This window comes from Suillus subaureus, assembly GCF_016647635.1.
Source record: "Suillus subaureus strain MN1 chromosome Unknown BJ212scaffold_35, whole genome shotgun sequence".
In the NCBI taxonomy this organism is placed as follows: domain Eukaryota; kingdom Fungi; phylum Basidiomycota; class Agaricomycetes; order Boletales; family Suillaceae; genus Suillus; species Suillus subaureus.
In genome coordinates, this window is record NW_024538591.1 from 447,170 (window position 1) to 468,605 (window position 21,436).

General features: G+C 48.0%; 9 protein-coding genes across 9 annotated transcripts; 5 read left to right on the plus strand and 4 right to left on the minus strand.

Annotated features, from left to right (window-relative positions):
- Positions 1-1,146: 1,146 nt before the first annotated feature.
- Positions 1,147-2,993, plus strand: BJ212DRAFT_1279913 (uncharacterized protein; the record flags this gene model as incomplete). The annotated part of the gene is made up of 2 exons (XM_041331530.1): positions 1,147-2,487; positions 2,547-2,993. The coding sequence occupies 2 exons, from the start codon at positions 1,147-1,149 to the stop codon at positions 2,991-2,993; spliced, it is 1,788 nt and encodes a 595-aa protein (XP_041189093.1).
- An 845-nt stretch (positions 2,994-3,838) lies between these two features.
- On the plus strand, positions 3,839-6,240 carry BJ212DRAFT_1589920 (uncharacterized protein). The gene is made up of 3 exons (XM_041342472.1): positions 3,839-4,218; positions 4,277-5,562; positions 5,610-6,240. The coding sequence occupies exons 1-3, from the start codon at positions 4,191-4,193 to the stop codon at positions 6,036-6,038; spliced, it is 1,743 nt and encodes a 580-aa protein (XP_041189094.1). The 5' UTR covers positions 3,839-4,190; the 3' UTR covers positions 6,039-6,240.
- An 839-nt stretch (positions 6,241-7,079) lies between these two features.
- On the plus strand, positions 7,080-8,116 carry BJ212DRAFT_1381013 (uncharacterized protein). Its single transcript, XM_041336641.1, has 3 exons — positions 7,080-7,887; positions 7,971-8,039; positions 8,094-8,116. The coding sequence occupies exon 1, from the start codon at positions 7,102-7,104 to the stop codon at positions 7,885-7,887; it is 786 nt and encodes a 261-aa protein (XP_041189095.1). The 5' UTR covers positions 7,080-7,101; the 3' UTR covers positions 7,971-8,039; positions 8,094-8,116.
- Positions 8,117-8,462: 346 nt separating this feature from the next.
- Positions 8,463-10,332, minus strand: BJ212DRAFT_1381019 (uncharacterized protein). The gene is made up of 4 exons (XM_041336642.1): positions 10,135-10,332; positions 9,891-10,036; positions 9,521-9,830; positions 8,463-9,473 (listed from the first exon to the last, which is right to left on the minus strand). The coding sequence occupies exons 1-4, from the start codon at positions 10,261-10,263 to the stop codon at positions 8,829-8,831; spliced, it is 1,230 nt and encodes a 409-aa protein (XP_041189096.1). The 5' UTR covers positions 10,264-10,332; the 3' UTR covers positions 8,463-8,828.
- A 362-nt stretch (positions 10,333-10,694) lies between these two features.
- BJ212DRAFT_1279796 (uncharacterized protein) lies at positions 10,695-12,298 on the plus strand (the record flags this gene model as incomplete). The annotated part of the gene is made up of 4 exons (XM_041331523.1): positions 10,695-11,071; positions 11,126-11,506; positions 11,558-12,161; positions 12,221-12,298. 4 exons carry the CDS (start codon positions 10,695-10,697, stop codon positions 12,296-12,298), a joined length of 1,440 nt encoding a protein of 479 aa, XP_041189097.1.
- A 600-nt stretch (positions 12,299-12,898) lies between these two features.
- On the minus strand, positions 12,899-13,582 carry BJ212DRAFT_622402 (uncharacterized protein). Its single transcript, XM_041343679.1, has 2 exons — positions 13,054-13,582; positions 12,899-13,001 (listed from the first exon to the last, which is right to left on the minus strand). Exon 1 carries the CDS (start codon positions 13,559-13,561, stop codon positions 13,091-13,093), a length of 471 nt encoding a protein of 156 aa, XP_041189098.1. The 5' UTR covers positions 13,562-13,582; the 3' UTR covers positions 12,899-13,001; positions 13,054-13,090.
- A 126-nt stretch (positions 13,583-13,708) lies between these two features.
- Positions 13,709-14,113, plus strand: BJ212DRAFT_1279834 (dolichol-phosphate mannosyltransferase subunit 3; the record flags this gene model as incomplete). Its single annotated transcript, XM_041331524.1, has 3 exons — positions 13,709-13,834; positions 13,900-14,007; positions 14,060-14,113. The coding sequence occupies 3 exons, from the start codon at positions 13,709-13,711 to the stop codon at positions 14,111-14,113; spliced, it is 288 nt and encodes a 95-aa protein (XP_041189099.1).
- Positions 14,114-15,517: 1,404 nt separating this feature from the next.
- BJ212DRAFT_622521 (P-loop containing nucleoside triphosphate hydrolase protein) lies at positions 15,518-18,388 on the minus strand. The gene is made up of 14 exons (XM_041343680.1): positions 18,286-18,388; positions 18,131-18,232; positions 17,945-18,049; positions 17,790-17,879; positions 17,531-17,739; positions 17,195-17,480; positions 17,019-17,135; positions 16,842-16,964; positions 16,697-16,794; positions 16,541-16,648; positions 16,366-16,492; positions 16,190-16,314; positions 15,921-16,137; positions 15,518-15,867 (listed from the first exon to the last, which is right to left on the minus strand). The coding sequence occupies exons 2-14, from the start codon at positions 18,167-18,169 to the stop codon at positions 15,847-15,849; spliced, it is 1,665 nt and encodes a 554-aa protein (XP_041189100.1). The 5' UTR covers positions 18,170-18,232; positions 18,286-18,388; the 3' UTR covers positions 15,518-15,846.
- An 873-nt stretch (positions 18,389-19,261) lies between these two features.
- BJ212DRAFT_622550 (uncharacterized protein) lies at positions 19,262-20,860 on the minus strand. Its single transcript, XM_041343681.1, has 4 exons — positions 19,953-20,860; positions 19,670-19,903; positions 19,449-19,620; positions 19,262-19,394 (listed from the first exon to the last, which is right to left on the minus strand). Exons 1-4 carry the CDS (start codon positions 20,424-20,426, stop codon positions 19,321-19,323), a joined length of 954 nt encoding a protein of 317 aa, XP_041189101.1. The 5' UTR covers positions 20,427-20,860; the 3' UTR covers positions 19,262-19,320.
- Between the last annotated feature and the right edge of the window lie 576 nt (positions 20,861-21,436).

Genomic DNA, 21,436 nt, shown 5'->3' on the forward strand with positions numbered 1-21,436 from the left:
TGTTGTCTATGATAGTATCACCGTCACATTTAAGAATAATCTAGATGTCCGACATCAGCTGCGTGCTTCCACTACTGCGCCGCATCAAATTCACTCAAGGCACAGTCTGAATTCTTTTTATTATACAATATAACTACATGATTAATAATGTTTCGGTATAGATCTCAATTAGTGTCTCACTAGGCTCACCTCCTGCGATGGATTCCTAGAGAGATTTTGTTTGCTGAGCATGAGCACTGCCCTGCCACGGCAGAAACCGAGTATTCATAGTCAGTAGCACTCTGACTCAGCAGTTTATGCCACCGTTGCAGAATGGAACTTTCCTTTCGCTGGTCTGCCCAGTGCCTCCGGGCCATCACAACTCACGGTACTAGCTAGGGTAAGTAGTGGTCATTGAATTGTTGAGCCTCCAGGATGCAGCGTGAAGTATCTGGATCCGCATAACCCCTGCTACTTGCACAGCATTAATCATGTGTTGGGCAGGTGGAAGTTCCTTCCGCGCCCGTTTTGTGTAGCTGGGTTCTAGAGGCTCCAATGCTCGCTTCTCGGCTGAAGCCGCACAGCAATTACTATGTCTGTCTTGCATCACTACCCGTCACTGGTTATCTGTCTGTGATAGTAAAATCTTTCCGCCACTGATGTACAAACCTAGGAGAGGGCAGAAAACTCCTACCTACAGGCAGTTAGCTTGATCTGTTCCTCCAAGGCAGTGATCGTTGGTGTCAGGTGAGTTCCTGAATTGTAATAGCGACCGGCGCTGGAAGGCGCCTAGGATGACAATCGCGGGCTCGTTGTTCAGACTCACAGCCATCTTATCTACGAGACTCAGTTACACTCATACTTAGAGCTTCCCATGGCTCTCATGCGAGTATTCTCACTCGAAATCGGCTGACACAAGTAACAATTCCTGCGGACTATTTCGGAACAAGCGCTGGATTGACCATGGAATGGCCAAGTTTTTTGAAATAATAATTTTGGATGGCAACCAAGAACAGCTTCTTGGCAAGGGAATAAATAAGAGTCACAGTCTTATTGCGTCCCCCGAGGATTCTGAACAGCTACAAAAGACGTACTAATAAGTCTACACAGGAGCTCCTTTCATATACATTCCTGGGTGTACTCCGCCCTATTGATGAAAGTCGACTCATGCGCGACACAAAGAGTGAGTTCTATTGTTCGCAACGACTTATACTCACTATTTCATCAGTGATCCGATTGTTCTTACTGCTGCTCCCACTTCTTAAAGGAGCGTACGCCAGCGACATTAATATTACTGATTGCTTCGTCAAATTCAGAAATAATGCGAACCTGACCCTCGATGCATCTGGATTGGTGAATGGCAATGGCGGAAATGTACCGTCATCAGGCATCATGAACGCAGTTGGATTCACGTACGAGACCTGTCTCTCGCAGTGCGGCTCTGGAACGCAGAATCCCACCTGGGCAAACATATCACAACAGTTCGGCGCCTGGCTATTACCCTACCTTGCGCTCATCTCTCAGCTGCCCTTCGGTGCAAGACATAGAGTTGACAATCTCATGTCTGCCATTCTCATAGTCGGTTCACCGGTTCTTGCTGGTTACTCGATGATTCTCACCATTCTCAACGCCAACTGGATCAGTCGTCAATTCGATAACCTATCCTTCCCCAACACTAAATCCGCCGTCCGTATCCTTATAAGCCTTCAACAAAGTCCACTCAGAATATCAAATGAACACTCGCTACTCAGCTCTCTCGTTGTTCTGCCAGACAACGATGACTGGTGGCCTTACACTGCCGATTTTCTCGACTACACTCATACCTGGTCTATCGCATCTGTGACAACCATTGGGTGGGTCATTGTTGCCTACCTACTGACTGTCGCCAGCTCGTTGTCAGACGTCCCATCCAATATCAATTCCAACGGTCAAGGGACGGGATCGGTGTGGTTGTGGCTTATCCCAATCGTTATAGGTTGGCTGCAACTGTCCCCAAAGTGCGATTACGCACGCGTTAGGAAGGCCATGGACAACGCAGATGCAATGGCATTTGTAGCCACTGATGACTCGGATGGAGTTATAAAGGCGTCAGATCTTTCCGAAAAGCGAGCAGTATCCATTGATACCAATATAGAAAACCCTTCATCTCCCGACGAAATGCTGACTCCGCCCATCTATAACTATGCCAGGGCCATTTTATGGTCTCGGTCAGCGGAGGACGTCTTCGATGCTTTTCGGATAGCCTCCAACAATGCCAAAATACACAAACCGGTCACGATGGGTGCTACATGGAAGAATGTGAACAGGAGGGATTTTATTGACCCCAGTAACAGGAAAGGAAACGCGTCCGAAGTCAATGCTTACTGCAGACTTCCTCGATACCCAGGACGGAGCCCCTGGGCGACAGGGATGTTCTCTCGTATGTTCGTGGCCTCACTGCTGCCCCTAGCTTTGCAATGGGCGACAACTGGAGCTGCGGTACTAGTTGTGTATTTTACTCCGACTGTGGTAAGCATTATTTGATATACAGTTATCTGCACCTTTTTCTGATTAGCGGCACACAACAGGGCCTTGGTTGTAGATCTCTCGGTTACCTCATCTATGGCGCACTTGCAACAATAATATGGGCGATGCTTGTTATGTCGAGCATCTTGTCGCACTACGCATCCTCATACTCAGACAGACCCAGGAGTCCGTTCTCATCCGTCGCTGTCCGCCTCGTAAAGGCAGTATCGAACCTTTTGAGATGGGGAGGGAAATTGGTGGCAATCGTCAATGCAATCTGGATAATTGCGGCGGGGATGCTGCAGTTTACAAGTGTCTATGATAATTGTTACTGCAACTCGAGTGTGTTGGGGAGAGGGGCTCAATATGCATATGACATTATCGTGTTCGATAGTTTAGACTTGAGTCAAACCAAAGCTGCTTGGTTCGGAGCACTGGCTTTGGCTGGGTCTACCTCTTTGGGATTCATTTTTTACATGAGTTTATTAACCGATCTTGTACCTATATGAGGTCTCCGACAATGATATATCACATGCAACTTTATACCTTGTATTAATTAGTACGCTCTTGCGTTTTCAATTCATTGCGTACAAGAGGTGTGGGAAAGTGCAATTCTGGACATCGAGCTGGCGTAAGTTGACACATATCTCCTCCTACCGTGACAACGTTACGGTCACCTTAATTTAACCATATATAGTAGCTTACTAATGTAACTTCGAATACTTCTAAGACGCAAAATTCAATGACATTGATTGTAGAACATATGGAACCAGCAGCGTGAAATAGAAATGAGGACATGCAAAGCATAAGAAGTACGTAGGTCCATAGCGAGTTAAGCAGGTAACAGACTACGTGAAAACAATTTCAAAGTGTCAAGTTCAGACCGAGTGTGAAACAAATGAGAAGCTGCGTGAAGTTATCGATCAACGGATCAGAAGAAGTTGATGGCGGAGACATTGAAATGGACAGAATAATGAATTAAAAGTATGCCAATGTTATGAATCCATGAATGAGATTATGAGACGCGTCAATAACACATATCAAGACACGAACGACGCGCATATATTCATTGATTTTGGTCACATGATATCACTCATGACATCCAAAATACTGCATTTAGTGAGCAGCGCCCTTCAACACGCTTTTTTCATTGATCCGACTATCTAGATATATTCTAAAGTAGTATAAACCACCCCCTTCTCAGTATTCAGCAAACGATTTCATTAACTTTTGACGCCGCTATCTGGTAACTCAGATCACGCGTCTGGTAAGTTCATGTGGCTGTATATTTAAGGTTTACATGATGACTAATTTTGGGCTCTTTGTACGGGATTTCCCTTTCGCACACCTCTTGATTGCGTAATTTGTACACAATCTTTTTGGCAAGTGACGATACTGGTGTTGATTGCGGTTTTTCACCATTCCCTAGGCAAAGCTTCCCTGACACGCTGGTTAGGTCTTCATAGCAATGATGGGGCCTTAATATTGTCATCTCAAGTCATTTCAGGCTGTGGGCGACACTGCCCTCGCTGAAAGTCACCGAACAAAGTCTAGATCAAACGGGCGGAATCCGGCGGATGCTTGACAGTACCCAAATTCTGGTGAGAAGTTTTCACTAAAGTATAAATGCAGAGACGACTGTTTCCAGTAAGTCAAACCAATTTATACAAGACCAATCTACATGCATAGTCGATTCAATTAATCTGATGCTCTCGCATAAAGGCTCTCAGGCAGGTAAGCGCAATGACTGGACTACGGGTTTCTGATTTTCTGATTTATTACTTGAGCTTAGCTGTCTTACTACTACTTGTGCACGCTGCCGGAACGGTCGTCGCAGCAGTTGACTTCACTCAGTGTCTGAACGATATTGTTCAGAATGCGAATGCTACTCAAAACTTAGCTGGTTTACTCAACGGTGACGGAAATCCTGTGTCGAATGTTGCTGATGCGACATCGATCAGCTACTCGTTGTGCACATCCAGCTGTGGGACTGGACAGGAACCTTTCCAGTGGTCTGTCTTTTCGCAAGAATTCAGTGCGTGGCTATTGCCAAATCTTGCACTGATTTCGCAGCTCCCATTTGGGGCACAGTACAGACTTGATAATCTCATGTCTGCCGTCTTAACTGTTGGGTCACCGGCACTTGCTGGTTACTCTCTATTCATCACCCTCCTCAACTCTCGCTGGATCAACCGCCGGTTTGATCACTTAGTGGACTATCCTAATTCACGTTTCGTACTCTCCATCTTGAGCAGCCTTCAGCAAGTTCCGCTCAGACTGCATCCTGATCGCGCACGCTTACCCTCCCTCATCGTCCTTCCGGAAAACGACTCCTGGTGGAAATGTCTCGCTGAATTTGTGGACTACACTCATACATGGTCAATCGCTTCCGCAACCTCCATTGCATGGGTCGTTGTCGCCTATATCCTAACTGTAGCCAACTCACTATCGAATGTTTACGCAAACGTTCAATCCAATGGAGAGGCTACTGGCTCAATGTGGTTGTGGTTGATTCCGATAGTCGTCGGATGGCTCCAACTCTCCCCAAAATGCGACTTCAATCGTTTACAAGCTGCTTATGACCGTGCAGACAGACATAGTATGCACGCAGGAACATCGGACATTGGTGCCGGGATGTTTCCCGCGTCATCCCGGAGACCTTTGGCAATAACTGCCAAGGAGGATGATGTGATGTCTCCAGACGAACTCCTCACCCCTCCGGTGTTTAATTACTCGCGTTCGCTGCGATGGGCATCTACGGCAGATACTATCTTCATGGTGTTCAAAGCGGCATCAGAGAAGGCTCGTATCCATCTTCCCGTTTGTAGGAGTGATTGGGTCGAATCTAGCATTAACATCGAGTCCGTCACTACCCAAGACAATGATGACAGAAACCGACATGGGCCCCTCCAACACGTCTCTATGTACTACATACAACCCAACATGGTACAGAGTCTAAGCAGCCATTGGGCACCTGGTGTGTTCACCAGAATGGTTACCGCTTCCTGCGCTTCGCTTGCATTACAATGGGGAACAGTCGGAGCAGCATTTCTGGTGGGGTGGTTCACACCTACAACAGTGAGTCTTTCTGTATACTTGTGGTCGAGTTGGCTAACGTCTGACAGGGAATAGGGTGTCGAACTATGGGTTATCTCCTTTACGGAGTCATTTCGACTTTAGTTTGGATGATGCTCCTGTTGTCCAGTATTCTCGCCCACTCTGCCACCGCCGACCCCCGCCGAGTATCGCTATATGCACGTATTGCTTTGGGGTTTTCGCACGTCCTGCGATGGACGGGCAAATTGTTGGCCCTATTAAACTTTTGTTTGGTGATCATGGCATGCGTATTCCAGTACTCCAGCTTCTACGATAGATGTTACTGCAATTCCAGCGTGTTTAGCAGGCGAGGCGCAGCGTATGCTGTGATCATCGAAACCGCAGCCCAAGCTGCACAGGCTAAGGCTGCCTGGATCGGTGCCCTTGTCTTAGCGTGTACATCAGCATCGGTTTTCCTTGGTGTCCTGAATCTCTTGTTGGACACTCTACCACCGTAGGCAAGCGAGAGGAGTAACTTATGTTGTAAAACTATTTGACAGTAATACTATGTTCGAACAGATGACTTGACTTTGTGAAATTATCGTTTCATTGGATGATACCCCACCTAAATGTTCAGGCCTGCAGGGAGATAATACTTGTCTTACAGCCATCCATGCGAATGAGGATGGAGAGAAAATGAAAATAGTAATGCTGTACCCAGCCCGACCTTCTGAAACACTGAACCGCAACATCGGCCAGGTGTACACGCACAAGAGGGTAAGGAGTGTGACATTAAGAAAAGAAGTATGCATCGCGCAATCATCATCCGCTCGCCTTCGGTCGTTGTCAACAATTAATGTTTTAATATTGAATTTCATGTAAGTTGGAGATGACCACGTAAGCAGCTTCAATCCGGACGCCATCTCAAGATCATGGTCGACCGTGAAGTGCCAAGTACTAGTATAAGTTATCATACAAATCCTTTGATTGAACGTGGCACCTTGGTAACTTCACGAGCAGTGAAATAATATACGGGACGTCGAACGAGGAATTGGAAGTGTCATAACTCCTCCGGCAGCTAAGCCCATCATAATCATGATGATGATACGGTATCGACTCGGAGCCTATGCCTTTGGCCAACTTCCAACCTTTATACTATATGGTGTTTCAGCGAAGGCTGGTGATGTTCATCATTCTTGTAACATGAAACTAATACTGATACTCTATTCGTGTAGTCGCCCACTGTGTATTGCTTGCACTGGCAGTTAATTTATTGACCCGTCGCGGTGGTGACTGCAATATGTTTTCGAGTCCGCCCCTTCAACTGTTCGATTCCACAATCCTTCAAGTGTTTCTAATACTATGGTCAATCCACAGTTTGTGACAATCAGTACCACCAATCATGGACATTGATCACTCTGATGCCGCACTTCCGCTGCGGATGTTTATAGAAAACCACAAGTAGTGAGTCCACAGCTCTGATTCATCTAAAAAGAGTGGGTCTACAAGGTCACTATTAGACTCTTCCCGCTGAACGCTCCTTCATCTCACACACACCCAGTCCTCATACTATTATTCGCTATGTCCTATAGAGGTGTTTCTCGTCTTCGCCCCACGGCCACTCTCAGGCTCGTTACTTCCACTTCAGGCTCAGATACAGATGAGGACTTAAACTCTTCTCTAAGGTCCTTGTCACACTCAGAAGAACCATCACCAGGCCAGACCGAAGCTCGCCAGATTGAGCCTGTCAAGACGCCTCCGCGGACCCGACAAACTGAAATTGACAATAATACTGTAGCGGACAATAGTGATAGGAAGGAGAGTATTGCTGAGCCGGCCCAGGTCGATGAAGACTGGAAGATGGGATCTCCATCTCCCATCGAGCTGACTTACGCTCCTACACATTTTCATCAACTATATGAATATGAATATCAAGACATTGATATGGCATCTCCTCCTCACTCCCCCACTCCAAATGAAGTTCAGGATTCTGCGACACGGAGGTCCTCATGGGGCGCTGATCCTCGCTCCCCCACTCCCAATGAGGTTCAGGATTCCGCGACATGGGGGTCCTCATGGGGTGCTGATCCATCTCGTTTACCTATTCCGAACGAAGTTCAGGATTCCACGACATGGGGGTCCTCATGGGACGCCGATCTGCCTCGCCCCCCCACTCCCACGCAAGCTCGGGATTCCGCGACATGGGGGCCCTCATGGGGCGCCGATCCTCCTCATTCCCCCACTCCCACCCAAGTTCAGGATTCCTCGACATGGGGGTCTTCGACATGGGATTCCTCCCCATGGGACACTGATCCTTCTCACTCACCCACACAGGACTCTGCGCCGTGGGGGTCCTCGACATGGTGATTACCTAGGCTTCCATTCGTTCATGACTTGGTTCGTATTTCATACCTTTTGCAACGGTTTAGGGAGCTGATGACACGTCATAGATATGTTTGCTTTGTATGATTGATTGAGAGGAGTTAGAGAAGGAAGTCTCAAAGACGAACTATTGAACTGTAAGTGTGTCATACCTTTTGCAAACGGACTGTGGGGTTGATGACATGTCATAGATACATTTGCTTTGTATTATTAATTGAGAAGGTGTAGAAAGGGAAGTCTCAAGGACGAACTATTGAACTGTAGGCGTTACAAGCATAGCTGCTACTATAATTGTGTCGAGAAATGTACTGAATATCTATTATGATAACGCGTAGTCACATTACTTCGTGCTTGTCTCTGTTACCTGAAATATGACTTGTTGAATTTATGTTTGAAGACACTTCGTGCTGCTACGCGAATGGGTACCCTAAATTATATAGACCAGATAACAATGCTCGCAGGTGGAGTGAGTACTCAAAGCTTGGTTTGACTTTCATTGATCACGTCTTAATTGTTATAAGAGAGAAGTTGAAAATCAAAATGCGTGATTAGCAGCATCCATTGCTAGGAGTGCATAACGAGGGAACCAAAGAATCTAAGAACGAAGTCCGCAACAAGTCCGTGATATGAGTATAACTGACACCACTAGCAGGTATGGGAAGTATCCATGTCCAGTGCCGATAAAAAATGAACGACCACAGTAGCAGTAAGTAATAGTATATATGCGACGAAGTGAAACAACAAGAATTATGTATGGGTGAAGATCAGCACATATAAGGAACATTGTCATCTGATAGTAAGATCGGGTCATGTAGGGTTGGCCGATCAGATATGAGGGGTTCCGTATACCCACCTTGATCGCAGCACGTTACATGCTGTACAACAAGTAAAAATATATAGATGGACAGGCGCAGGGGACATCATTGTCACAGGGTATTACCGCCACCTGTAACAACAGGATCATTGTTCCCAAGTGGACTAGGACGTGTAGGTTGCATGCCGGGACCTCCCGTGGTACTCAACCCCGCAGCTTCTATTAATGCAATTTGCGATGCGTTGGGTCTCTCTCTTGTTTGAGGCGTAGACTCGTATCCTGATAAGTCGTGATAAGAAGATGATAGGGAATTTTGTGAGTAGTGCACGCCTGATGCTGAAGGGCCCATGACGTCGTCGACGATGTGGCTCAAGTCAACGTCCCCACCGTGTACCACAGAACCCATAAGTTTTCCACGTTCGGTATCATTAATTGACCCCGAGCTATCGCGCGGATCCCAGGGGGCATCATAGTCGGAGTATCTTCCTGGAGGCGGACGTGCGAGATCAACGTCCTCGAGATCCTCGCCTGCGAGCAGTGTTGCTCTGGCACGGGCTTGTCGTCTGCGCACGTTGATAGCGTCGAGGAAGTGGAAGTGTTTGAAGCGCTGACGTTGGCGGTAGAAAAATACAGAGAGACCGAGGATGAGGACTAGACCTCCACCGATCACGGAGCTAGCGATAATGGCAGTGCGGTCTGTTTCACCGGTAGTGGTGTTCGAGGGTAGGCTGATGACTGTAGGGATGAGACTGAAGGTCTGATGGCGTGTTAAGAGGGTGTTGGGCTAGTGAAACAGGCACATACTGATATAGAAGATGAACCTATAACCGTCACAAAAGATGAGGTAATGGTCGACGTTGTCTGGCCTCCATATGTGGCAGTTGGGGTCGTAGGAGTCGGTTTGTTTTGAGAGATAGATGACGGTGATGGCGATGGCGATGGCGATGAGGAGGTAGTGGTAGTTGGAGCTGGAGACGAGGTCGGGGTTTGGGATGAAGATGGTACAGACAAGATTGTGGAAGTAGGAGGCTGAGATGTAAGAGCAGAACTCGAAGTTTCTGGACTTGTAGACGAAATGAGCGACGAGGATGGAGTTAACTCGGGCTGAGACGAACTAGTTAAGGTAAAATTTCATTAGATGGTTTGCAATAAAAAAGATGCCACAAATACCCACGTTGTAACAGCAGAAGAAGTCGTACCGACATCAGGAGAGGACGTCGGTTGAGGTGTGGTACTGCTTGATGTCGGGAAACCAATGCTGGTAGCCTGGGAGCTACCAGACTGGGTATCGGATAACTGTATGGTCGTTATTGTGGATGTCTGCGTTCAGAGATTAATATTAATGTTGCTGCGCAAGATGATAATAGTGTATAGGGAAAAATATGCTTGGTCTTCCGGTCCGCAGCCAAGACACGCACCTGACTGCCACTGGGGGTTAGAGTGGGTGCGTCAGTAGTAACGCTAGTGGTAGATTGTGGTGGGGTATTGGAGTCGGTTGTGTTTGTCGACTGTCGTGGATTAAAGTAAAGGAAGTTGGACTCAGGCATGCAGCTGTCGACTCGCTAATGAAGAACTGTCAGTGTTCAGTGAAGTAGTTTGTCAAGACAACCCCAAGATTGACAGTGGGAAACAAATCCTACGTTGCCGTACTCTAACTTCAGGTCGACTGCGCGTCTAAATTTTTAAAATATGATTCCCTTGATGTAGATTGGTTAGGGACCGGGGTGCAAGGACTCGGGGCCAGCGTGACCACACGGCCAGTGTAACTGGCCTCCACGCGGTGCGTGTTGGCAGTGAACATAGTTCCCATATTCTACGTTTTACCCAGCATTCTCACTTCCACCATTACTTTACCCCGAGGATCCCGCATCCACCTATTTATCTTCCTTCCCACTACGACGCACCACCCACTTCCAGGGTGACCGTTTGACTGTCTCGCCAGGTCTCACGCCATAAACGAAGTCTAGCGGCGCAATCGATGAAGGCTGTAGGTTGGGTGCCCGGCAGTCTGCGCGCTGCGTTTTCTTGGACGTTCAACAGACCGGAAGAGTATGTCCTCCTAACGACATCTCCCTCAGCACTACCACGCGCCACTAAATACCGTCGTCGATATTCTTGTTCATGGCGTAGCTTCTTCCGCGTGTTCACTCTCCGAAAAGTCCTGGTCTCCGTCACCCTCGTCCCTGTGTTCCTGTTACTTGCCATTATCTGTCAGGGAATACCACCAAACTATGAGGATATCAGGTCATTCGAACACCATCTCCCTCAGCACTCCTTGTCGAGACATCAGCCGCAGTACCTACGATTTCCAGGTCACCTGTGGGGCTTCGGGTTCAATAATGTTCTTCAGGAAGCGTGTGTATTGGTTATTGTCATCAGGTCTCATAAGCGGCTAAATGTTCTTGTCAGTATTATGATGTCTTACCTCGCCTACGTGTCCAACGTATCATTTGTCTTCGAGGACTATACATGGTCACATTTACCACTCCCATGGACAATTTATGACTTCTCTCTGCGTCCCGCACGTATACCATTCAACGCTCTCATATCGGGGCCAACCGCAGGAGGGCCAATGCCTAGCGCATCGGATGCACCCCGTGCAGTGAGCGCCGAGTTCTACGCGCAAGTCTGTGGAGGTCCTGAAAGCCAAAAATATGTCATCACCTCCCTAAACGCGCCAAATGATGCGGATGGCGTTGTCATGATCGATTGGTGGGTAGATCAGCTCGCATCCGTGCAACAGCCTTGCATAGAAATAGACTCATCTACCCACAATGTCTTTGACAGCCAGTAAGTCTACTCCAACAAAATACCGAGTTGAATGATTGACAGGTCGTCAAGCTTCTTCGGAAATCCACGGATTCTCTCTCTCTGGGAATCCTTGACTAAATCGCCCATGTTGACTGACTTCACTTGGTCGCCGCTTGTGCAAGCGGCGGTTTCGCGTAACTTTGCTCTCCTCCAACCAGAGTCTGCGAAAGACCTCTACGATGCACATTCCCGTAAATCACTTGCTGGGCTGGTTGCGCTGCACCTCCGCAGGGGCGACTACAAGCGGCATTGTCCGAACCTCGCAAAGTGGGGCGCAGACTACATGGGTATAAATCAGCATCCATCGCTCCCTGATCGATTCAATCGGTCTCCGTATGTCAACGACACGAATGCAAGGTTGTCATATTATCTCGATCACTGCTGGCCGTCTACGAAGCAGGTTGTGGAAAAGTTGAGGGGCATTCGGAGAGAGTATCCTGGGCTGAGACGAGTATATGTACTCTCAAACGAATGGGCATGGAGTCTTGATGGTCTGAAGAGTGCGCTTGAGGAGGATGGGTGGGACGACTTGGTGAGCAGTGCTGATATCGTGCTCGATGCAGAGCAAAAGCACGTGGCTATGGCAGTAGACATGGCGATTGCAGAGAAGGCAGAAGTGTTCATTGGGAATGGGGTATGTTGTTTCTACGCGGGTGATTTCCACATATTTATTGACTCACTTACCTGCCGTAGTTCTCGAGCCTGTCGTCGAATGTTGTGATGCTGAGGATGGCGAAGGGGATGGAGGGGGAGAGCAATCGGTTTTTGTGATGGATCAAACGGACAATTATCTTAATGCTGAGTATATTCCGGAACATTATGCGACGAACGAACAGTAAAGGTGTTCATAAGGAACATGGACAATGGATGCATATAGTCACAAACCATGAGTTAGTAGGTAGTAGATGAGTGCCCTCGTCTAACGACCGAATATCAAGGGCAGTACCATGATAGCTCGAATTAAACATGTTGAACTTTATCAATTGAAACAGATTTCATCCAGGCGCATCTAGTGACGATGGGGGGAGCGCCAACGTAGGGAGGCAGCGATGGACGTATACTCCTTAAGTGGAGTTCTGGACAGAGGAGATGAGTACTGAGTCACAAACTGAAGAGTCTCGCGCTCGAAATTATATAAGCGTTCCCATGACCCCGTGAATTACCGACGAACATCCGACTAATCAGAAGACACGGAATATTGACATCGGACAAGACGCAAACAGCAAGGAGCTCAATGAAATAATGAAGGCGGACATGCGTGATATAGTGATGCGAGATTATTAGGCAGGGACGAACTCGAAAGCTTGCTCGCGAGGACAGCCAAGACGTACGGTACATACTTTGAAATTGATGGCACGGGTATCAATACCCGAAACATAGTTAAATTCGCTTGATAAGGTGTGAATGTGCGTCTCAGCGATAAAATGACAAGCGCCAACCAAAGTAGGCTTGCAACACAGTCCGATGCGAGGAGCTGAAAAACACCAATAAGATAGGTTTTTTAATTATTCCAGGGGCAGACATACCTTTGACAAGGGCCGAAGAGACGAGGCACCGACGCACTCATTTCTTTGGGGCAGCCTTTTGCTTTTTGCTCAGCGGAGGTTCTACTTCAGCCTCAATACCCTCTTGAAGTTCGGTCCACTCTCCCGCACCGACTTCCTGCCCAAACCTTCTTCTGAAGCGTCCCAAACGACCAGTGCCCTCCTGCTCTTCATCTTCTATGCCTCCCTCCCCGACTGCTCCGCTCAGACGCTGGGTAGCGTTCCAAAGAGGGTTATTTGTTGTATCGCGCGTCAAGGTTATTCGTGAACGCGGTGATGTGGTCCATTGCATGTACGATGAGCCGTCCGCACGAACGACACGCTGAGGGAAATGAGGAACTACTGGGTTGGGTAATTTGGGTAGACGTTGCTTGAAAACATGGGAGCGACCGTACGGAGAAGTAGATACACTTCTTTTCAGCGGTGATGGTGACAAGAGCCCTGCAGAGGGACGTTTGCAGAGTAAAGACATGGTTGGTTTGCGATACATGACCAAGAATTAATAATAACTGAGCTTCAAGTAAATCACGTGATCTGGAACACGCTCACCACTGTCAAGCACGACGACCAGCCCTCATTCACCATTAATCATTCGCCAACCCGCTTTTTTTGTAAGGACACTCTATTGTATCGAATCATGACTCGTTTGCATCGAGTCTCAATATACTCCTCCATCCTTATTTCGATCTATCTACTGGTGTTATTTGAGGTCCTGCCCATACCACTCGTTGACGCCAGTGTAGCCCAAGATATCCTTCCTGTCGTGCGTCATTTTTATGAGCTGACCGGAACGAACGTCTCAGCTTACGCACCTATAACATACATTAGGTTCCGTGGTGGCTTTTGGTGTCATTTGGGTCGTATTCCCTCTGGAGTCTCGGTTGGGGGGTGTTTACATTCCGTGACTGTCCCGATGCCTATCACGAGTTGCTGCAGGTAAGCACGGGTCATATTTCTGAGGGACTTGTGCGCTGATCGTCGTCTGTAGGAAATCAATGAAGCCAAAAACGATCTCCGAAGTCGGGCTGTCACCGTCGACTGAGGCGTCTCCTTCACTCATTTTCTATACCTTTGTATGAGACTTGCCTCATATTACATACTTAAATGCAGATGTCATTTATATTCGGCTTAAATTCCGCCTCATGAGTCTCAGTGATATTGATTATCTGTTAATCCAATGGTGAGGGTCAAGCCCGCCCTCGCCACTTCATTCACTTCACCACCCCTACCTCAGTCCCGATCTAGTACCACATAGATGGGCTTTGTGTGTCCTTGCATCTTTTGCACCTCATAGCTGACTTTTCTTGTTTCGCAGGGGCTGGTGAAGATATGATTTGGCTTGCGAACCTCACCTAATGAGATAACTTCAGCTCTCCATTGAACGATTACTCAGAGGTACTTCATTTCACACAAAAACAACACGCGCATGATGAGAGTTGCGACGGAGTTCGTTTGTGCGTCGCACAGTCGAATGTCGGTGTTTAAGTCAAGATACAGGTACGTCTTCGGTGTTTTATCCTCGCATCCTTCATAGCTAACTCTACAGACTAATGACCCAATACTTCTTTTCTGAGTGCAGTTTCTTCACTGACATCGTGCCAGACTTCTCAATATCGAGGCGCGACTCTAACACAGCACACAAGGATCGAGGTACTGAACGTCATCTAACTGACTGCCATCCTCCCAATCGAACCAACAACGAGGAATACGTACATGCTTTGGTACCGTAAAATTTTCGAGTCGTGATCCTCTGAGGCTAATTGCGCACTGGATTTCTCAGGTCGGATGATGTACGTTGCACTGCAATGGACGAGCTTTATCCTAACTACAGTACTGGCCGGTGAACTACGCGGGTACAATACATTAGCTTGACTAAAGCATCACGCAGATCATCATGGTTACAAGCGATCCTGATATTCCTCGTTGTCACTCGTATGGCTCTCGGCATTTCCAGCGCAGTGGTCTGCGCGATAGTAACGAGTCGTCTTGTATCGTGTAAGCTTTATTCACAGATGAAATTCTCAAGTGTATCAGGCTCGTTGGCCAATATCTGAAGAGCTCATCCTATCCAGAGGACAGCTGCTCTTTCTGTACCGTGACGGTCATTCTTGCTCAGTGGTTTTAAGCTTTCTTTGATATCACTCAGGAAAGATAGTCTCATGTCCATTGCGGGACGCGATAATGTGAAAGCTCGGATTTCGTTTGTCGATGTCATGCTCAACCTGTGAGAATGTCGGTGGGCGATCTGATAGCTACAGTCAGTGTACTGATATGTGGGTAACGGCCCGAAAGAGTTGTTGATGAAGAGACAGTTGAAGGTAAATTTTCCCGGATAACTTGACAGTCAATCAAACCTTCACTGCACAATGAATGACGACAGCTGTTCGCATGCATGCCTGACTCAAAAGAAATGTTGAAGTACTTGGTTTGTTCTCACCTTGAGTGGGAATGGTCACCGAAAATAGCGAGTGTAACATTATCCGCAGCTTGTAGATGATTTGCATCAACATGCAGTAGTGATGGTTGGTAGCCTGCTAGTTGCCCTAGCCTGCACCTCCCGGTAAAGGATCATGGTGTGAGGATAGTTTCGCCAGGGACGAACTGATGACCTTTGGCCCGACAACACGACTCCGGCCATTCGAATCGTCCTTCAAGCCCAGCTAAAATTACGAAGTTACTTTGAACAAATTATCGATGGGCCAAATGCAGCTAAAAAAACATCTACAGGTAAACACGTATGCAGCTCACGATAGCAAAATAGCGATAAAAACTCCATTATTCATCGTATTGAGTCAGCTGTAGGTCTGTGAGTACTTGATCCCGCACACATTCGGATACCAATGACTTACATCCAACGTCAGCGTACGAGAGCTGTTTACGTCTTGATCACGATAGATTCCAACAAGGGAATTACCACGCTCATACAAGGAGCCCTTCAAGCTAATGACGATGAACTGGAAGGAGTCGGACGCCTGGCTCCGGATATAGTTGGCGATCTTGGCAACATTGGTATTGTCCAGAGCAGCGTCCACCTCATCAAGGACAAAGAACGGCGCAGGTTGATAACTTGAGTCACAGTGAGAACGAAAGTTGTGGGGCGAAGACTAAAAGACCAAACCTGTGTATTGCGAAAAGGAGAGCCAAAGCAGCCACGGTCTTCTCCCCGCCCGAGAGTTGTTCCATGTCGCGGAATCGCTTCATCGGGGGCATGGCATGATATTTGATACCGGCATTATAGGGTTCCTGTGATCAACAAGTGTGAAATTGCCTGGACTAACACACCGAAAGACCCACCTCACTATCCTCTAAACTAAGATATGCGACGCCTCCCATCGGCGACGCCTTCCCCTTAGTGAGGTCTTTATAGACCTGATCAATACAATCTGAAATGTGGTTGTACGCCTTGTTGAATAACTCGCATCTGGTTGCTGGGATGAGGATGGCGCTCCAAGTAAAGCTATTCACGTACCTTTTTCGCTTGACATCGTTGAACTGATCGCGCGCGTTTTTTGAGTCTTTCCGTGCTTTATCAGCTTCTTTCTCTGTGTCTGCAAGCTTGGCCTCGACATCGTCCAGCCTGTCCAACAATCACCATTAAGTCATTGAAGAATAAGAGTCGACGTACTTTTCGATAGCCTTCAAGTTGGGTGCCATTCTCTCAATCTCTCCGTTGAGTTTCGCAATTTGTGCATCGAACTCGGCGGTAGTCTCAGGAGAATTATCCTGTGATGAAAGTCAAGCACAATTCTGTTTCGTCAAAACTGACATACCGCACGCTCCTCCTCAGTCAAAGAGTCAAAGTCGACCTCGATCCCATAATCTTGCGCTTGTCGTGGTTGTTGGGTTCCATCATCATCATCATCAATGTCCATCGCTACCTCCTCCCGAAGGTTCTGAGCGAGAATTGAAATTAATGCGCGCATGACCTTTCAAATAAACGGCCTCACCTCTTCCATTGGGACGTTCTTCAGATTTCCTTCTAGTAGAGGTAACTCGATGTCCTCGAGCCTGCATTTTCTGTAAGTCGCAGATCGTTCTAGTGCCAGCTTCTCAATCTCGTCGTTCTGAAAATGAATTAATGATTTATAAATGGTCGAGCTATCTGAGCAAACGATCAGCGTACCTTGAGACCAATTTCTTTGAGAGCCTGGTCAAGTATCTTGGCAGCTTTCGTGTGCGTCTTTTTGGCTTGGTCAACATGCTTGTTCTTCTCTTCGAGTACGTCGTTAAGGTCTTGCAGCATTTCTCTAAGCTGTGCGATGCCCTCCTGAGCTTCCGTGATCTCAACTTGAATGGTCCGCTTCTTTTCTTCTAGCTCCGCCACTTTCCGTTGCTCGTCATCAGCCGCGTTCCGCAGCGTTACCAGACGTGACTGTGTCAACTTCAACTGCTCCTCTTCAAACTGAGACCTGCGCACATATGTCAGTCAGCCTTAAAACTGCGCAAAACTAAAACTCACTGGTGCGTTAGCCTCGCAACCTGCTGATCGAATCTAAGTCGCGCTTGGCTCTCCTCTTCGGCGACTTTCAACTGACGCTCCTCATACTCTCGAACATTTTTGATGCCTATCTGGGAGCAAAACGAGGCAAATACACCGTCTTCAGCCGAGTCAATCGCAGATTGGAGTTCTGCGATTTGCGAAGAGAGTTTTGAGTGTGAAATTTGAGCCTGTAAATCATGGTCAGTTCCATTTGGGTCTGCTACACAGTTGCGCGAACCTTTTTGAGCTCGGGAGAGAGCTTCTTCAGTTCCCGCTCGACGTGCTTTAGCTCCTCTTTGATGCCGCTGTACCGGGAATTGCAGGCGCTCTAAATGACGCAGATAAAACGATGAGATTACTGTAAGGCCATAGGCAACTATTCCAAGAACGTACCAGATCGTCTCTTACAACAGCAATAGCACTCTCTAGTCGTGTGATTTCAGCGATGACGTTTTCGTCTGCCTTGCCCCTCGGTTTCGAGCGATTCAATTCCTGAAGCTGCGCCACAAGATTGTCACGAAGACGGGTAAGGCCTACAGATTAATGAGTGTGAGACACCATGATTGGCGAGCTGCCTACCTTGCACGTCCTTCTCCTCCCACTTCTTTCCTCCCCCATGCGTACTGCGCCCACCAGTAATAAGCCCACTCTTATGGATAACGGTGCCCTCCAATGTAACAGCTATCCAAATCTTAATATGGAGTCCAAATTCTCGCAAACGAATGTCAACCCACCTTTCACCTCCTGCCCCCGCTCCCAACATACATACTTCGCAACGTCCATGGTATCACACACAAGCGCATTCCCACACGCATGGAGCAGTGCGCGCTCTACGGCAGGCTCGTATTGGATCACGTCCACGGCGAGACGCGCGCCTCTAGCAAATGAGCGGAACTTATCATTAATGGGCTTGGTGCTGATCGTGTCGAGGGGGAGGAAGGTTGCTTGACCGGCACGCTGGGTGCGCATATACTACAATGTTTCGAAATTAGTTTAAATGAATAATGACAGAAGGTAAAGAAGCGCACGTCGATACATTCGATGGCAGTTTTTTCTTCGTCTACGACGACAGCGTCGATATTGCGCCCAAGGATGACGGATACCGCTGTCTCGTACTTGCGCTGAGTGGGTTTGCAGAGGTCGACCACGCGCCCACGGACGCCTGTGAAATATGAGTGGTGACCTTCTCGGCCAAGGCAGGCGACGCTTACCTGGGAAGATGCGCTGCAAACTGGCGAGCGTCTCCTTAAGCTTTGCCTCGCGCTCGGATTCGTTCCTGTCGACGCCTGCTTGGAGCAAACGCTGATAGACATCCGCGAGCTTTTCGTTCGTCTCGGTCTCAAGACGACTGCGGAATAACAATGACATGGCGTGTGATAAGTGCTTGGAGACGAAAGAAATACCTGATCCTCGTCCGCTCACTCTGCTGGTTTTCGTATTCTTGCTTTGAGCGCGCATGATCGCCCTGGAGGGTAGCAAGCTTTTCCTCAAGCTTTGAGAATACAATGAACAGGTGGGATACATTGATCTCGGAAAAAGACGTACCTCGGACTTGCTGGCCCTCTGAGTTTGCTCGTCGCTGCGCAGTCTTTCCTGGTTCCGTTGCAACTCTTCATCTTTGGCCCTCGTTTGAGTAAGCGTGCGGGACGCTATCTTTTCGTCTCGACTGAGGGTCTCCAGGGCTTGACGCTCAGAAACGGCGAGGACGCTGGCTGATGCTTTTCTGTTTGTACCATTAACACTGCGAAACATACACTTACGTGCGTGACTCACAGTGAGCGATATTCCGCTAGACTGTTCTCGCTGAGGGAAGTGTTATGTTGAGATGCACGTCTGTGGGCCTCTGCATATGAAGACTATAAAACAATGGAATACAATGCATCTAGAGATGGCTCACCTGCAGCCTCATCTGCAGCCTGCCTAGCATCGGAAAGATCTCGCCTGAGCGAGTGGAGCTTAGCCTGCTGACGTTCAGCATCACTGCCAACCTGCTCCCGTATCTTCAGTGAATTTTGCAGCTTTCTGGACGAGTGCTTGATCTGGGCGTCAACCTCTACTAGCTCAGGTTCCTACTACTCGTTAAAGTCGGTTAAGTAGTAAACAGTAAAATGAGCCGACCTTGGCTTCTAACGCCTTTTCGGCCTTCTTGACTTTCTTCTCTTCTCGTACGACTGCTGTGCGGGCCCTTGCTTGCTCTGCACGCACACCCTCAAGAGCCTTCTCGTGTTCTCCATGCTCTGCACGTAAGCCAGCGAGGGCCTTCGACTTTGTTTGAATGTCACGGGCATTCGCTTCGAGTGCCTCTTCGATGTGAAAAAGCTTATAAAGAATGCGTTTCAAGATAAGGTCATCCTGGGAACGCATCAGTATTGTATCGAAAAGAATGGTAACGCAGGCCCACCTTTTGATCGCACAAGCTCTCAAATCGCTCTGCTTCGCCCTTTTGTTCCTTGTACTGTTTTATTTCGCCCGCGATCCCTCTCCTCTTCGTGAAGTTGAAGGTCGCGTTCTCTGTTGCGCGTTCTTGAGCATCCTTTGCTTTTTCATATTCTGGGGCAAGCTCAAGAGAACCTGAAATTTGCTCTATGAGGCGGGAAAGCTCCTTAGGAGACTGAGACGCAACAGCCTCGACATCACCCTGGAAGACGAGGAAGTTCTTGGCTTTGACAAGTATATTGTGGGACGTCAGGGCGGCATTGTACGCAGAGTATGTGACGACCTTGTTGTTGAGACGGTATTCAGATGCTCCGGTGGTCGATATGCTGCATATAAAATAGCAGTCAGAAGTCTCGGGTAACCCAAACCAAGTAGAACATACGTTCGTTGAAATAACCACTCCTTTCTCTTTTCGTCCTGAAACACTGCAAGCACCCATGCCTTCTTGGCAGTCCCCTCGCCCTCGCCATCACTATTATCATCGTCTTCCTGGTCCTGCGTGGCCTCAGAGCCATCCAAGGGGCCTTTGGCGAGCCGGCGCCCACGGTAGACGAGATCTTTCAGCTGGCTACTGCGCAGCTGCGCACTCTTTACACCAAGCACAAAAGAGATTGCATCCATGAGATTTGATTTTCCAGCGCCATTGGGGCCGATAACGGAGGTGAAGTTCTTGAATGGTCCGATGACTTGGTGGCCCCTGGAAAAGAATGAGCAGACCCGGTAAATAGATCTATAGATTAGTCCTTGACAAAGTATTATATGGGCGCACCGATAAGACTTGAAATCGCTCACTTCTATGCGGATGAGGGGCATATTGACCGAGCCAACTTGAAATACTATTGGTCTCACTGGCAATTGCTTGCCAAATCTAAGTGGTACTTGAACGCGACACTGTCACAAACACGCCTGTCACATGCACATGTAACATTAAGATTCACTGGGATAATTTCATGTTCGCCATCGCGTGCACGTTCAGAAACTATTCAAGTTCACCGCTTTACGTAGTATGCTATCAGAGTCGACGTACAAAGCGAATACTCAGCGGGGCCTCTCTTAGTGGTAGGTCCTAACCACTCTGACGGAGTTTGTGCAGGCTTGAGCCTGATTAATGTCACGATGAAGCAAGGACAGAAAGAGCATTGAGAGTGTGGGGGATGATAAAACTCCAAATAAGTAAACCCCAACGAGAGTCGTACATCCCCTCCCATAGGAAACCGCCATTAAAGTCAGGGCGAACGATCCACACTGCAGTGTCCCCCGTGCTATGCGTCACCGCCGGATGACTCAAATTATAAACGGATTATTAGAGATAGCTGATCCAGTAATGTTGTCAGCGTACCCAAATGTCAGTGCTGGCGGTGACTATCGTGGTATCAACAGTCCCCTCGATAAGTACTAATTTGTTCACCACGGCCGTATAGCACGGCAATAGTGCCTGCATCTGCAAAA

What these genes read in the sequence shown, in the direction of transcription:
- BJ212DRAFT_1589920 (XM_041342472.1), top strand. Translation starts at nt 4,191, where the DNA reads ATGCTCTCGCATAAAGGCTCTCAGGCAG. An exon ending in GCATAAAGGCTCTCAGGCAG is followed by an intron (nt 4,219 to 4,276) that starts GTAAGCGCAATG and finishes ACTTGAGCTTAG; the next exon opens with CTGTCTTACTACTACTTGTG. An exon ending in GGTGGTTCACACCTACAACA is followed by an intron (nt 5,563 to 5,609) that starts GTGAGTCTTTCT and finishes AACGTCTGACAG; the next exon opens with GGAATAGGGTGTCGAACTAT.
- BJ212DRAFT_1381013 (XM_041336641.1), top strand. Translation starts at nt 7,102, where the DNA reads ATGTCCTATAGAGGTGTTTCTCGTCTTCGCCCCACGGCCACTCTCAGG.
- BJ212DRAFT_1381019 (XM_041336642.1), bottom strand. Translation starts at nt 10,263, where the DNA reads ATGCCTGAGTCCAACTTCCTTTACTTTAATCCACGACAGTCGACAAAC. An exon ending in TAACCCCCAGTGGCAGTCAG is followed by an intron (nt 10,037 to 10,134) that starts GTGCGTGTCTTG and finishes CTCTGAACGCAG; the next exon opens with ACATCCACAATAACGACCAT. An exon ending in ACTTCTTCTGCTGTTACAAC is followed by an intron (nt 9,831 to 9,890) that starts GTGGGTATTTGT and finishes TACCTTAACTAG; the next exon opens with TTCGTCTCAGCCCGAGTTAA.
- BJ212DRAFT_622402 (XM_041343679.1), bottom strand. Translation starts at nt 13,561, where the DNA reads ATGTATCGCAAACCAACCATGTCTTTACTCTGCAAACGTCCCTCTGCA.
- BJ212DRAFT_622521 (XM_041343680.1), bottom strand. Translation starts at nt 18,169, where the DNA reads ATGGGGGAGGAAAGAAGTGGGAGGAGAAGGACGTGCAAG. An exon ending in AGAACGTCCCAATGGAAGAG is followed by an intron (nt 16,965 to 17,018) that starts GTGAGGCCGTTT and finishes ATTCTCGCTCAG; the next exon opens with AACCTTCGGGAGGAGGTAGC. An exon ending in TGACTGAGGAGGAGCGTGCG is followed by an intron (nt 16,795 to 16,841) that starts GTATGTCAGTTT and finishes CTTTCATCACAG; the next exon opens with GATAATTCTCCTGAGACTAC.
- BJ212DRAFT_622550 (XM_041343681.1), bottom strand. Translation starts at nt 20,426, where the DNA reads ATGGGTGCTTGCAGTGTTTCAGGACGAAAAGAGAAAGGAGTGGTTATT. An exon ending in AGAGCTTGTGCGATCAAAAG is followed by an intron (nt 19,904 to 19,952) that starts GTGGGCCTGCGT and finishes ATGCGTTCCCAG; the next exon opens with GATGACCTTATCTTGAAACG. An exon ending in GGCTGCAGATGAGGCTGCAG is followed by an intron (nt 19,395 to 19,448) that starts GTGAGCCATCTC and finishes CTTCATATGCAG; the next exon opens with AGGCCCACAGACGTGCATCT.